This window comes from Mustela nivalis (assembly GCF_964662115.1).
Source record: "Mustela nivalis genome assembly, chromosome: 1".
In the NCBI taxonomy this organism is placed as follows: domain Eukaryota; kingdom Metazoa; phylum Chordata; class Mammalia; order Carnivora; family Mustelidae; genus Mustela; species Mustela nivalis.
In genome coordinates this window covers 208,823,162-208,836,540 of record NC_139020.1, presented here as the reverse complement: position 1 = coordinate 208,836,540, position 13,379 = coordinate 208,823,162, and the positions used below count along the sequence as shown (strand labels likewise).

The 13,379-nt window shown below is 58.3% G+C and overlaps 2 protein-coding genes across 2 annotated transcripts; both read left to right on the top strand.

The window, feature by feature from the left end:
- The first annotated feature begins 1,888 nt into the window (after positions 1–1,888).
- LOC309865533 (intercellular adhesion molecule 1-like) lies at positions 1,889–11,323 on the top strand. The gene is made up of 7 exons (XM_082731948.1): positions 1,889–2,649; positions 4,243–4,500; positions 8,086–8,391; positions 8,723–9,010; positions 9,093–9,347; positions 9,518–9,766; positions 9,856–11,323. Exons 1-7 carry the CDS (start codon positions 2,409–2,411, stop codon positions 10,026–10,028), a joined length of 1,770 nt encoding a protein of 589 aa, XP_082588074.1. The 5' UTR covers positions 1,889–2,408; the 3' UTR covers positions 10,029–11,323.
- Positions 11,324–11,489: 166 nt separating this feature from the next.
- Positions 11,490–12,717, top strand: LOC309865535 (intercellular adhesion molecule 4-like). Its single transcript, XM_082731962.1, has 3 exons — positions 11,490–11,923; positions 12,061–12,366; positions 12,511–12,717. Exons 1-3 carry the CDS (start codon positions 11,530–11,532, stop codon positions 12,651–12,653), a joined length of 843 nt encoding a protein of 280 aa, XP_082588088.1. The 5' UTR covers positions 11,490–11,529; the 3' UTR covers positions 12,654–12,717.
- The last annotated feature ends 662 nt before the right edge of the window (positions 12,718–13,379 follow it).

The window sequence follows — 13,379 nt, the reverse complement described above, 5'->3', positions numbered from 1 at the left end:
CGAAACGGAGGCCAAATCTGACCACGTTTCCAAATGCCACCGGCCAGTGCAGGCCCCATCATTACTCACCTGGACTAGAGGAGTCACCTCCTCTGGCTTCCTGCTTCCAGACTGTCCTCCCTGCCTCTAGAGCATAGCTCCTGCGGTCTCAGGAGGGTGCCTGTAAACACCTGAGTCAGGGCTGTCCCTCCTCTGCTCAGAATTGTCCATGGCTCCCACTTCACTGGGAGGAAAGCCGAAGTCCCCTGCGGGCCAACAAGCATGCTCTGCACCATCTCCTCCCTGCCCTCCTTTCCTTCTCCCTTCCTTACTGCACTCCAGCCACCATGGCCTCCTGGCTGCCCCTACCACAGGGCCTTTGCATGTTCAGTACTCTGCCTGGTACATTCCCTCCCTGATGTTGTCACCTCCCGTGGTCTCCGCTCAAATGTCATCTTCTCGGTTTGTCTCAGAGTACTCTATTAAAAGGCTCATCAATCCCACATTGCCTGTTCTCTCCCGTTTTACTTCTTAGCACTGATCACAAGTAACAGCCTATGTATTTTATTTTTGTTTGTCTGCCCCCCCCCCACTAAAATCACCTCTGCACAATGACGAAACTTTTGTCTTTTCTGATCACTGCTCTGTCGTTAGCAACCCCTTGGAAGGATTCTTGGTATACAACAGGCGCTCAATAAATAGGGCACAGTAGGTCAGGAGATGGGAAAAAGATTGGCGCTTTTATGGCTGCAAGGAAGATTCGGGCCGCGCGGGGGAGCTCGCGGCCTGCGCACTTTGGACTAAGGTCAAGGGACCCAAGAAGAGCCAGAGAAAAATCCGCCCTGGGCACCTGGGTGGCTCAGTGGGTACAGCGTCTGGCTTCCGCTCGGGTCGTGATCTCAGGGTCGTGGAATCGAGACCCTCCTCGGGCTCCCCGCTCGGCGGGAAGTCTGCTTTCTCCCTTTCCTTCCCCTTGCTCGTGCTCTCGCTCTCAAAGAAATAAATGTAATCTTTATTGCTCTCAAATAAACAAAATCTTTAGAGAAGGAAAATTCGCCGGAAAATACTAAACCCCTCCCCGACCCCATCCTTTACGGGATTTTCCCAGTCCCTTCGAGGGGCAGCGAGTCCCCGTTCCCACTCTGCACCTTTACTAGGCAGTTCTGGCCGGGAATTCAGCACCCACCACACCCCGCGTAGAAAGATCCCCGTGGAAATTCCTTGGGAAGAATCGGGGCGGGGGAAGGGACGCGTTTCTTGCTGATGAGTGACTCGCAGGCCCATCCTCCGGAGGAAGGGCCCGAACGTCCCCGGGGGGGCCCCCCTCCCTTCCCCTTCTGCTGCGCGACCTCCCTGGCCCCTCGGAGTTCTCCATGGCGACGTGGCGCGCGCCCCACAACAGGAAGCCTCGGGCGGCGCGGGCCGGCGCTGGGAGACTCCAGGGTCCCCACCGTCGTCGTGGTAGATGCCAAGTCTTGGGGTCACACTCGCAGGCCGAGGCCCTGGTTTGGGGGGCGTGCAGGCGGCCCAGAGACAACGCCCCCCCCCGCCCCGCCCCGCCCTAATGGAATCAGCGGGTGCAAACATCTGCACGTACCCAGCGCGCGCGCCCAGCGCTCAAGTTGCAGGAGCCGCGCGCAAATTCCAGGGAGCCTTGGAATTTGACGGCCTCCTCTCCCCGCCCCACTTAAGGAGCTGTTTCCCCGCGGAACGGAAGGGTCCGAGCACCCCCCTCCCTTCCAGCTTTGCTGCCTCAGTTTCCCCTGGGAACGGCAGCGGGGGACTCGGCGTGTCAGGACCACGCGGCTTCCTTCCCTTTTCTGGAAGCTGTGAAGATGTCCCCGCTGCGGAGGCCAAAAGGGGAAGCGAGGCCGCGGGGGTGGAAGCGCCCATCGGAGGCGGGGGATGCAGGGCCCCGGACGTGATGACGCCGCCGGTCCTCACCCAGCTTTCGCGGACGCCAGAATGTGTCCGGGCCTGCTCCTGCCGCTTCTCGGGAAATCTGTCGGCTGGGCAGGGCCATTCTCCTTGGGGAGGGGCGCCCTTGATAGAGGACGCTCCGAAGGGATCCCTGGGCCCCCGTCCAAGCGAGGGACCCTCCAGTCCGTTAAAGAGGCCCGCCTGCGCTGAGACGTCACACTTGAGTCCGAATCCCCTCGCAGCTCGGAGCCTCGGTTTACCCCTCCGTGGAATGGACGCAATAGCAGTCCCCACCGTCCAGGGCAGTGGGCAGTATTCGGGAAAGCATTTCGCGCAGCGTAAACGCTGAACCACGGTCACCCGAGCCCGGGACCCGATCCCCAGCGCCACGAGCGGCTCCCGGGGCCAGCGGGGCCGCTGCGGCCCTCGTCCATTCAACTCGGAAATTCCAGCGCTCATTAATTAGGGGGGTCAACACGACTTGGGCTCGGTACCCTCTCGATCCGGAAATGCCGGAGCCCTCCTTCCGGAGGGGAAGGCGCGAGGTTTCCGGGAAAGCAGCCCCGCCCCTCTGTCCCCCCGTGCCCGGCCACTATAAGAGCTCCCGCGCGCTCCGGGAGCCCAGTCCGCGCCGCACGCCTCTGCGCTCCTGCCGCGCGCTCTCCGCCCTCCTCCGGCCCGCTATGGCTCCCGGCGCCGCCCGTCTCGCGCTGCCGGCGCTCCTCGCCCTGATCGGAGTTCTGCCCCCAGGTGAGTCACGGGTGGGGGCTGCGGTCGCGCCAAACTCCCGGAATCCAAGCTGCGCCCCGAATGCACCGGGAGGACCGACTCCCGGCCAGCTGGGGATAAAGTCCCAATCGTACTTAGGTAGCTCTTTATGGGAAGCTGGGGCTAGAGCTAAGACAACTTAGCACTGGGTTCGAATCCAGACCTGCATGATCTCCATAGGTGGCCTCAAGCTACAGGTTAAGCCTCCCGGAGCCTCAGTTTCTCCGCTGTAAAATGTTGAACGCAAGAGCCGCCACTTCGAAATGGTTGTGTCCTGGCCCAATGCCACGCCTGGCTCCAGGACCCGGTCAGACCGTATGGGAATGGGTCCCACGCCAAGCTGAGTAGACTGGGGACCCCCCCCACCACCAAACACACACGTACATTCTGTTCCTCATCCCCTACCTCTGGGGAAGTCCGGGACTGCTTCTGCTCTGGGGAATTCCAGGGCGGACTTGCCCAGGGCCCAGAGGCTGAGTGTGGTATGTCCCAGCACCCCCCCTCTAACTCCAGACCAGAGGGAGGGGAGAAGGGGACACCGTGGGTCACACATGATAGTGGGTGCCGGGAAGCGCATTGGTGGGAAAGGGGCACCTGTGCTTAGGAGGTCAATGAGGGGTTCTAGTCCAGACGCCAGTGTGGATTCTGTGGCTTTTTAGGTGACCAACGTCACTTCTCCCAGCCTCGCCATTTCATTCCACGAAACGGGCACCATCCCATTACTCTAGGAGAAATTACAGAGCTGCTGTTTTCCCACACCCCCACCCCAGAGAGAGTAGGCCGAAAACTGAGGCCAGGGATCTTTGGGGGATACAGAGAAGGGGTGGGCTCAGACAGACACTTTTTTCCACTTCGGAAGTGTGGGGGGTCTGAGGAAGCTAACCGCTACAACCCGCCTTCTTCTCCCCTGCGCTGTGCTGTGAGCCCACTGCATCAGCAGGGACTGGGATGGCTATATTCACCCACCTTACAGATGGGAAAATTGAGGCCTGGAGAGGGGAGACCACTTGTCAGAGGGAGTAGGGAGCCTGCTTAATCAGAGCCTCTCCATTCCCAGAGGGCTAGTCCTCTCCACCTCACACCTTGGGAGGAGGAAAAACACTGACATCATGCCATCCTCTGCCAAAATCCTCCGTGGTTTCCCATTGCCCTCGGGATGAAGAACAAGACCTTGGCCTGGCCTGCACCGCCCACAGGATCTTCCCACCCTGCTTGCTCCCAGCTCTTCCCCCTCACTTGCTCTCCTCCATCTACCCTGCCGCAGGGCCTTTGCACTTGTTCCTTTTCCCCAGAATTAATGTCTCTTCTCTGAATGGACAGCCCCTTCTCATCATTCACACATCACCTGTTGCCAAGGAACTGTCCGTTCTATCACCCTGTTTTGTTTCCGTCAAAGCTCGGATTAACATCAGTTATTAATTATCTTGTTTGTGAATTTTTCTGTCTCGAACACTGAAGGCAGAGTTTTGTCTCGTTCAAGGCGATGTCCCTGGCACCCGGCACGGGCTGGGTCCACGGTAATTGTGGTTGAACCCCGTTTGTAATGCCTGTCCCCTCCTCCGTCTCTTGTTCTAGGACTTGGGGGTGCCCAAATATCAGTGCACCCCCCAGAAGCCACCATACCCCGAGGAGGCACCGTACAGGTGAACTGTAGTACTTCCTGTGACCAGACCCCCAAGCTGGGCCTGGAGACTCAGTTGACGAAGAAGGAAGTGGCCCATGGGTCCCACTGGAAGGTCTTTGAACTGAGTGACGTACAAGAAGACAGCCATCCCATATGCTTTGTCAACTGTGGCAGTCAGTTGATGGCTCCAATGTCCCTTACTGTGTACTGTGAGTGGCTGGGCCCAGGGGCCGGACTAGGCGGGCTGGGTGGGAGAGGTGGGTGCTTGGGGGTCCCCGCAGGCCAGGACAGCCTTGGCAGCTTGCTGATGGGGCCAGAGCTGACTCACTGAAGGACTAGTGGGGACCTCCTCGGAGAGCCTCATTGTCCTTTGAAACCCCTTTTTGAATTTTCTGGGGTGCCTTTAGCGCAGTACAGAGATTCGGTCAGTACCTTCAAATATTCTAGGCCTCTTTAAACATGTGACAGGTCCTAGATGCGACTCTTGAAAAGAAGAAGCAATTTCAAAGCAGCCCAGTGATGGCATTTTTCACATATTGGCAACAATCAATCGCATTGCTCAGAACCGTGCTGGCAAGACTTGGGAGAGGGGAGCAGGCTGTCCTGGGACATTGTTGACAGAGTGGGAGCCTCAGGAGCACAGCCCTGAGTGGGGAAAGGGAGTGTCAGTTCTCCAAATGACACAGGCACATGTGCTTGGACATAGAAATCCCACTGCTGGGAATCGGGCTTCCCTGCAGCTCCATCCACCAGGGGAACTGATCTGGGCTGGGCGCGGAATGGGCTTATTCACTGGGCTTAGTTTGGAAGGGCGGACGGATGTGGGCAAGCATAGGGGGCTGGGGTGGGGCGGGGGGAATAGTATACAGCTGTGCCAAAAGGAAAAAAACAGGGAGGAAGGGCATGTGTCCAGAAAGGGGAAATGAACTCCCAAGTGTACTGTCAAGTTTAAGGGAAGGAGTATACTCAGAATGAGTGGCAACTTTGGTGTTAAGGAGCAGCGTGGCGGGGTGAGGGACGCCTGTGTTGTCACATGAAGGAGGCATGAGAGGAAATGCAAGAAGTGACTGTATTAGCTGTGAGGACAGAAGCTGGGGAGGGCTGCTCTGGGAGAGGGCAGGGGGCGATGTGTCTCGTGCCTTGTTTTACTTTGGGCATTTTGCATCGTGAGAATTTCTGTTACCGGAGGCCATAAAGAAATAAAACGCTAGTCCAAACTAAACAAAACAAAAAGAACAAGGAAGAATGAAAAGGAAGAGAATGGGCCGACTGGTCTTGGGATCAGCCAGCCTCGGGTTCTGATCCCAGCATGGCCCTGCCTAACTGGGCGACGGTGGGGGACATGGCTTGTCTCCCCGTGAGCTCTCCTTGCACAGGTATAATGAGGCCGTGAGGCATAAAAGACCTTCCACCTTCATGGTGCGTGGCCGAAGGAAGCCTTCAGGACCATGTCTGAACAGATTCAGGCCAGGTGAGGGGAGTCCCCGAACATTCCCGGTGCCCTGTGAAACCCCCGGCAAACCTCCCCGAAAGACTTCTGCATGTCGGCCTGATAGCTGAGCGCCCAGTGCTCCCAAGTCTGAGTCCCAGCTCTGTGACATTTCTCCCTCTGTGCCTTTCGGGCACCAGACTTTGCCTTCATTTCCAGCTCTGTGAAATGGAACAGAACCGGCACACAGTAGAAGGGTCCCCTAGAAGACATTCTGTCCAGTTCGGTCCTGCCCCACCCCCAGTGTAAAGCTGAGGCAGGATCCCTGGGTGGCTGAGCTTTCTCTAGAAAGAATAAGGGTGGGGGCGCCTGGGTGGCTCAGTGGGTTAAGGCCTCTGCTTTCAGCTCAGGTCATGATCCCAGGGTCCTGGGATTGAGCCCCACATCGGGCTCTCTGCTCAGCGGGGAGCCTGCTTCGCCCTCTCTCTCTGCCTGCCTCTCTGCCTACTTGTGATCTCTGTCTGTCAAATAAATAAATAAAATCTTAAAAAAAAAAAAAAGAATAGGGTGTTAACTCCTATAGGAGGTGACCCCTAAGTGGGCCTTGAAGGGTGAGTAGGAGTTCACAGACACTCAGGACAGAGGGAACAGCCTAGACAAAGGTTTGAGTGGGAAAACATGTGGATAGGGCAGGGGCTATAGGAGGGACTGAATACAGACAGAGCCGTGTGGCTAGAGCTGAGGTGGGCAGGGCCTCAAATGCCGAGTGGACGAGCTGGGACCTTCTCCTCAGGGTGATAGGGAGCCATAGCAGGTGTGTGAGCAGGCCAGAGTTCTAGATGACGGCAGGCTTATGGGAAGCCAGAGAGCAGTTGGGCATGGACCTCGTCCAGACCACATGTGTGGGCAGTGGCTGGGTACAGGAAGGGAGGGCAGACAAATATTTGAAGAGTGAAGTAACCAGGACTGGAGGTTGGGGCTCAGAGAGAGGGCCAAGCAACACAGACCTCCTCCCCCAGTCTGACCTGAAGGTCAAGGAGCTGGGCTCGGAGATGTGAGTTCCATTTCGGAGCGGTGGGGGGGCTGAGGTTTTGAGGTTTCCACCAGCTCTGCAAGTTCATGCTCACAGCAGGTGGAGGGGTTTCTTGCCCTTTTATTTCTTAAAACAGCTTTACTGAGATACGGTGTGAGGTACACACCGTCAAAGACACCCCTTTGAAGTGTACAATTCAACACCTTTTCACGTATTTAGAGAGTCGTACAACCATCACCACAATCTAATTTTAGAACATCCCCATCACCCTAAAAAGAAACCTCATGCCCCTGTTCCACAGTCATTCTCTCTACCTCTTAAATGGACTCATAAAAGTCTTACCTCTGATAACCCATTTTATGGCTCAGGAAACTGAGGCTCAATTTCTACCCCTTTTCCAGAGGCAAAGTCACTCGCATACAGCAGGTAGCAGTGAAGCCCCGAAGCTGGGTGTCAGCCCCCTGACATGTTAACAGACACTTCAGGGGCTCTTGGGACAGGTGTAGTGAACCACAGTCCTTAAGACCCCTCTGTGGGAAGGCTGGGGGTCCCGTCTCAGGGCTGAGTCACGGCTGCTGTCAATTTTCACAAGCAGCGTGGGCTAGAAGTGCTGTTACCTCCCGCGGAGCGGAGACCCTGCCAAAAACCAAGCCCACCGTGTTGTGTTTTCAGGGGATGTTCAGAGTCTCATTTTCAGTGTCTGCAGGTGGTTCTTGCATTTTGGGAACTTCTTTCCCTTAAAAGGGGGCTTCTGAAAGGCCTTGAGTCGGTGTGGGTGGCTCACCCTTATTCATTCTACGAATATGGCGAGCCTACTGTTAGCGGCATGGGTCAGGGGACAAAGCAAAGACCCCTGCCCTCCCGGCCTGACCTCCCGTGGTGGGGGAGGGGGTACATAGAGTAGAGACAAGTTAACTGAGTGGATGGATGTCATCTTCGGATGCCACACAGTGAGGGCTGCTTGGGAGAAAACTGAGGCCAAGAGGAGGAGAAGGGGGAGCGGGTGGGAGGGGGGGCTTTTATAAAAAACGATCTCTACTGGACCTGGCAGCTTAAATTTCCTGGTGATACATTTTGAGCTTATTTTCCGCATTTCACTCTCAGACGCTGAAACTAAAGAATTGCTTTTGCCCTGTTCACAACCACCTGGGGATTTCCCACCGGTTTATCCTGAAGCTCTTAAAATTCCTGTCCTGCTCAGGTGGTTTGGGGAGTGTTTGTCAAAAGTGGAGAGTGGTGGGGCTCCTGGGACAGGTGCAGCCGGCGCCCCGGCGCCCCCTGCGGGCAGCTGTCCTGCTCACACACCACCACCCCCGCCCCCTTAACACCCAGGGTTCCCGGAGCGAGTGGAGCTGTTACCCCTGCCCCGCTGGCAGCCCGTGGGAGAAAACCTCACCCTGCGCTGCCAGGTGGCAGGCGGGGCGCCCCGGAGAAACCTCACCGTGGTGCTGCTCCGCGGGGAGGAGGAGCTGAGCCGGCAGCCCGCCGTCGGGGAGCCCGCCGAGGTCACGGTCACGATGCTGGCGGGCAGAGACGACCACCTCGCCAATTTCTCCTGCCGCACGGAATTGGACCTGAGGCCCGGAGGGCTGGGATTGTTCCAGAACAGCTCGGCCCCCAGGCAGCTCCAAACCTTTGGTGAGGCACTGGGGAGCCGCCAGAGAGGATGGGCTCAGGGCTTTGTTCCTGCTTGGGGAGCCAGGGTAGAAAGGCCTCTGGTCGGGGTGCTAAGGCTTCAGGAAAGAGCATGTTCTTGAGCACTGGGGTGGGGTGATCTGGGATGGGGTGCCCCAGCTTCAGGACCTTCTGAAAAGGCTGTAATCCAGCTTGGATTCTGGGACAGGGGTGACCCGAGCCGCAAAGTCGCTGGAAAACCAGAGGATGTCCCAGATGGGGGAATGAAAATGCCCCAGAAAGGGGCTTCAGGTTGCCTGTCGCCTCTCTGTTCACACCCACCCTCTCTCGCCAGTCCTGCCAGAGACCCAGCCACGCCTTGCTACCCCCGCAGTTGTGGAAGTGGACACACAGTGGACTGTGAACTGCACTCTGGATGGGCTTTTCCCAGCTGCGGAGGCCGAAGTCATCCTGACACTAGCAGAAAAGAAACTGGACTCTACATCCCTGTACAGCAAGGACTCCGTCTTGGCCATGGCCAATGTCAAGGCGAACTCCCAAAAGGAGGGGATCCAGCAGCTAGCGTGTGTGGTGACCCTAGGAGATCGAGACCAGAAGAGGGAGGAGAATGTGGTCTTCTACAGTAAGTCAAGATGGGGCGGGGCCTTCCAGAGGCGGGGCCAATGCTAGAGGGCGGTGCTCACTGTGCGCCCACCCCCTCCCAGGCTTCCCCGCGCCTAACCTGACTCTAAGCGAGCCAGAGGTCTCAGAAGGGACTCTAGTGACTGTGGAGTGTGAGGCCCAGGCCGGAGCCACGGTGTCGCTGGAAGGTGTGTCATCCGAGTCTCCAGCACACAGGGCAGAATTCCGACTAAACGCCAGCGCCGCGGACCACAGACGCAGCTTCTCCTGCTCCGCTGCCCTGATCGTGGCTGGACACCTGTTGCACAAGAACCAGATCCGGGAACTCCGAGTCCTGTGTGAGTTGGGGCCACTGGTCAGTGACCCCTAACCCCGAGGACCCAGCCCCTAAGAGCCCATGAGCTCCTGCCCTCTGAGGGCACCCTCCAGCCCTCGCCCCAGATTCCTAGGTGGTGAGGGGTGTCCTCCTGGTTCCTCACCCCTTCCTCATCTTGCTGTGTTTCTCCAGATGGTCCCCGACTAGACGAGAGGGATTGTCCGGGAAACTGGACATGGGAGGAAGGCTCCCAGCAGACCCTGCGGTGCCAAGCTTGGGGGAACCCAGTTCCTCAACTGAAATGTCAACGGAAGGGGGATGATGCTTTGCTGCCCATCGGGGACCTGAGACCTGTCAAGCGGGAGGTTGCAGGCACTTACCTTTGTGAGGCCCGGAGCCCCCGCGGGGTGACCAGGCGCGAAGTGGTCCTGAACGTGACCTGTGAGTGTGCTGGGGTTTGGAGCTGGGCAGGGCAGGGCAGGGACAGTGAGCCTGACTCAACCCTCATCAGCCCTGTGTCCTCCCCACAGACCACCAGAATAACATGGCCATCATCATCGTGGTGGTAGCTACTGTCCTCTTGGGAACTGTGAGCGGAGCCGCTTACCTCTATAACCGTCAGCGAAAGATCCAGAAATACAAGCTACAGAAGGCCCAGGAGGCAGCTGCCATGAAGCTGAACACACCGGCCACACCGCCCTGAACCTGGGCCAGGAACCAGCCTCCCCCTCAGCCCCCCACACGGTGGCAGCAGTGCCACATTGAACAAGGGTGGTCACAAGCCATGCAGCTCCACCCACCTTCCCAGGATGCCTGAGGACAGGATAGAGGCCTTAGGATACAGAAAGGATTTGGGGGACCTGTCACAGGCACACTTAGGATCCCCAAGCCTCATGCCTGACCTGGAGCCACAGGACTGAGCCACAGGGAGGGGGCAGGACACGAGGCATGACTGAGGGATGTCAGGGCCTGACCTGTCTAGGGAGGGTGTGGTGGGACACTCAACATGGGACCCTCAACTGGGAAACAGTGAAGCATCCCTACTGCGTGTACTGAGATGCTCCAGTCCTAAGAGAGAAGTAGCCTGCGCAAACACAAACAGCATGGAAACACATACCCCCAAACTTCCTGACGAATGCCAGCTCCAGCCCTGCAGTCCACGCACTGTCCCCAACTTTTAATGATGCCATATTTATTAATTTGTTCTTTTACCAGCTATTTATCGGGTGCCTTTTATGTGGGCTAGAATGGTAAAGAGGAGGAACGTGAGTTCCTGTCCTCAAGGAGCTCTCAGTCTAACCTCATTCAGGGTTGCCAGGTACGGATGTGCTAGTTGTGTACTGCACAGGAGCACCTGGCCAAAAAGATCAAGTGGGGCTGGAATTTCCCATTCCATTGGCTAAGCTGCTTTCCTCCAGAAGGGGGCTGACTATGGTGATACAGTTTAGTTGGTGCCATGTCTAGGGGCAACCCACTGAGCCCTCCCCCCATCTTTGACACTGACCTCTGTTAGCCCCCTCTGCCCATATGCATCTCTGCTAGTGCTCACAATGATACTGTGGCATGCCTAAACATGAATGCCCATGCACTGGCAGCTAAACCATGGAGTCCTATGAAACTATTCCCAACCCCTGTGTGTCCCTGCCTTGTCCTGTTTCTATCTCAGTGGGACCATGCAAGACCAGAGCACTCTGGCAGCCCCAGGTTCCTGCAGAGATGAGGACCCTGCAGGCAGTAGGGAGGAGAGGCCTGGGAAGATCCCCTCCCAGTTCCAGAAGCCTCTCTCTCGTGCTAATTAAGCTTTTTCATAAATACTGGCCTTGTGTGAGTTGAGGGGAGCTGTCCCATCCAGCTGAAGCCCTTTCCAGCCTGGTCCTCTCACTTCCCCCAAGAAAAAGCTGCCGGCTCAAGGCCCACCCCTCAGGCTCAAATCCAAATCTGGGGCTTGTTAGAACCTTGGGAGACTCAAGTGAAAATTAAAGATACCTCTTCAGCAAACTCTCTGAGCCTTGCTTTACAAAGGTCTGGAATTTCTTCTTGAGCTGAGGGAGGGCCTGAGGGGCTTGCACACTGCAGGATCCTCGGCCCTCTGGGGGCCTCTGTCCCTCTGGGTGGGGCTGCGGAGGCGGGGCTGCCGGCCTCCTTATCTCCAGAGCCAGCCTTGGCTCCTGGGCGCTCTGGCCCCTCAGTCTGGGCCCTTTGCCATGGGGTCTCTGCTCCCCCTCTGGCTGCTGCTTTTGCTGGCGGCCGCCTACCCGGGAGGCGGAAGGGCGCACCGGCGCCGGAGAGCGCAGGTGCAGGGCTCGGGAGGAAGCTCCGCGGTGCCCTCGGAGACCCCAGCTGCGTTCTGGGTGCGCCTAAGGCCCGAGTTCAAGGAGGTGCAGCCGGGGGGCTCCGTGTGGCTCAACTGCAGCACTAGCTGCCCCCTGCCGGAGTACTCCAGCCTCAGCACTCAGCTGCCGCGGGGCCAAACGCACAGTGGGCCCGGCTGGGTAGCCTACCAGCTGTTGGACGTGAGAGCCTGGAGCTCCGAGGTGCGCTGCTTCGTCACCTGCGCAGGAGAAACACGATGGGCCACGGCCAAGATCACCGCCTACAGTGAGGGACGGGGGGGTTCAGGCCTTGCCGGGGTGAGGGGAGGGGGACGGAAGTGGGTATTTAGCAGTAGCGCTAGGGGGCGCACGCGGACCTGGCTAGAGCGTCCCCCCACCCTCGCCCACCGCCCCTTGCTTTAGAGCGGCCGCGAAGCGTGATCCTGGAGCCTCCGCTCTTGGTGGGCAGCGAGTACACCCTGCGCTGCCACGTGACGCACGTGTTCCCCGTGGGCTTCCTGGTGGTGACTCTGAGGCGCGGCGGCCGGGTCATCTACTCTGAGAACCTGAGGCGCTACAACGGCTCTGATCTGGCCAACGTGACGCTGACTTACACGGCGCCCGCCAGGCTCCGCGACTTTTGGAAACCGGTGACCTGCCATGCACGCCTCAGTCTTGATGGCCTGGTGGTCCGCAGCAGCTCGGCACCCATAACGCTGAGTGGCCTCGGTGAGGCACCTCTGCGATCCCGGGCACTGGAGGAGGGGACGGGCAGGGCACCGCGCGGGTAGGGCGAGCGAGTCCGGCGGGAGCTCTCGGCGGGTGGGCCTACCTCCCTGTGCTCCGTTCCTCACTCTCACCTCCCGTCCCCAGCTTGGCGCCCCGTGTCCAAAGCCTTGGCTTCCAGCTCCATCGCGGCCCTTGTAGGGATCCTTCTCGTCGTGGGGGCCGTTTACCTGCGACAATGGCCATTGGTGCACAACCAGAGTAAAGAGAGCAGGGTCTCTGCCGGCTGAGCCAAGGGAAAAAGGCATCTGGGACAATTTGGAGAAGCTGATTCAATAAAGTCCTCCTCCGTCACCCTCTGTCTCGCGGCCTAAAGGTCCCCCACTAGGGTACCACCTCTGAGGAAGTGGCGTTCTGGTTTGCCCTTGCCTCCGTCACTTTCTCCAAGTTCCTTGTCTCTCTGAGGGCCCCTGAGGTTTCCTCATTCCCATCCAGCTGGGGACCCGGGCGCACCAGCCCCTCCATTCCCAGACGAGTGTCTAATATACCTCCCTTGCGGGCATTATCAGTGCGCTGCAAATGGGCATAGCTTGGGCACTGGAGGGCTTGGGCTGTGGGAGGGTTGGCTCACAGTATGGTCCCCCTCCCCCCGCGCCCCGCATTGGCTCCTCCGCTGCAAAGCAGCAGCTCCGATTGGATGTTAAGTCCCCCCCCCCGCCCTTCCCCTTCAGCCCCAGCACTTTCCTCGAGGACAGGGGTGGAGCGAGAACTGACCCCCAAAGTTCACCGTTAGCGCTGGCGGTGAGAGAGCAAATGGTCGGGGTCACATGACACGTTGAGGGACGAAGATACGAAGAAAAGGTACCCATGTTGTGACTGCGGGGAAGGAAAATTCGGATGGCCCACGTGGGGTGTCACAGACTCGCGTCCTGGTAACGTCTTGATGATCGCCCGGCCTGGGGGGCACACGCAGTGAGGTGTCAAAGCTTGGGGCCCGGATGCAGGGTCGAAGTGTC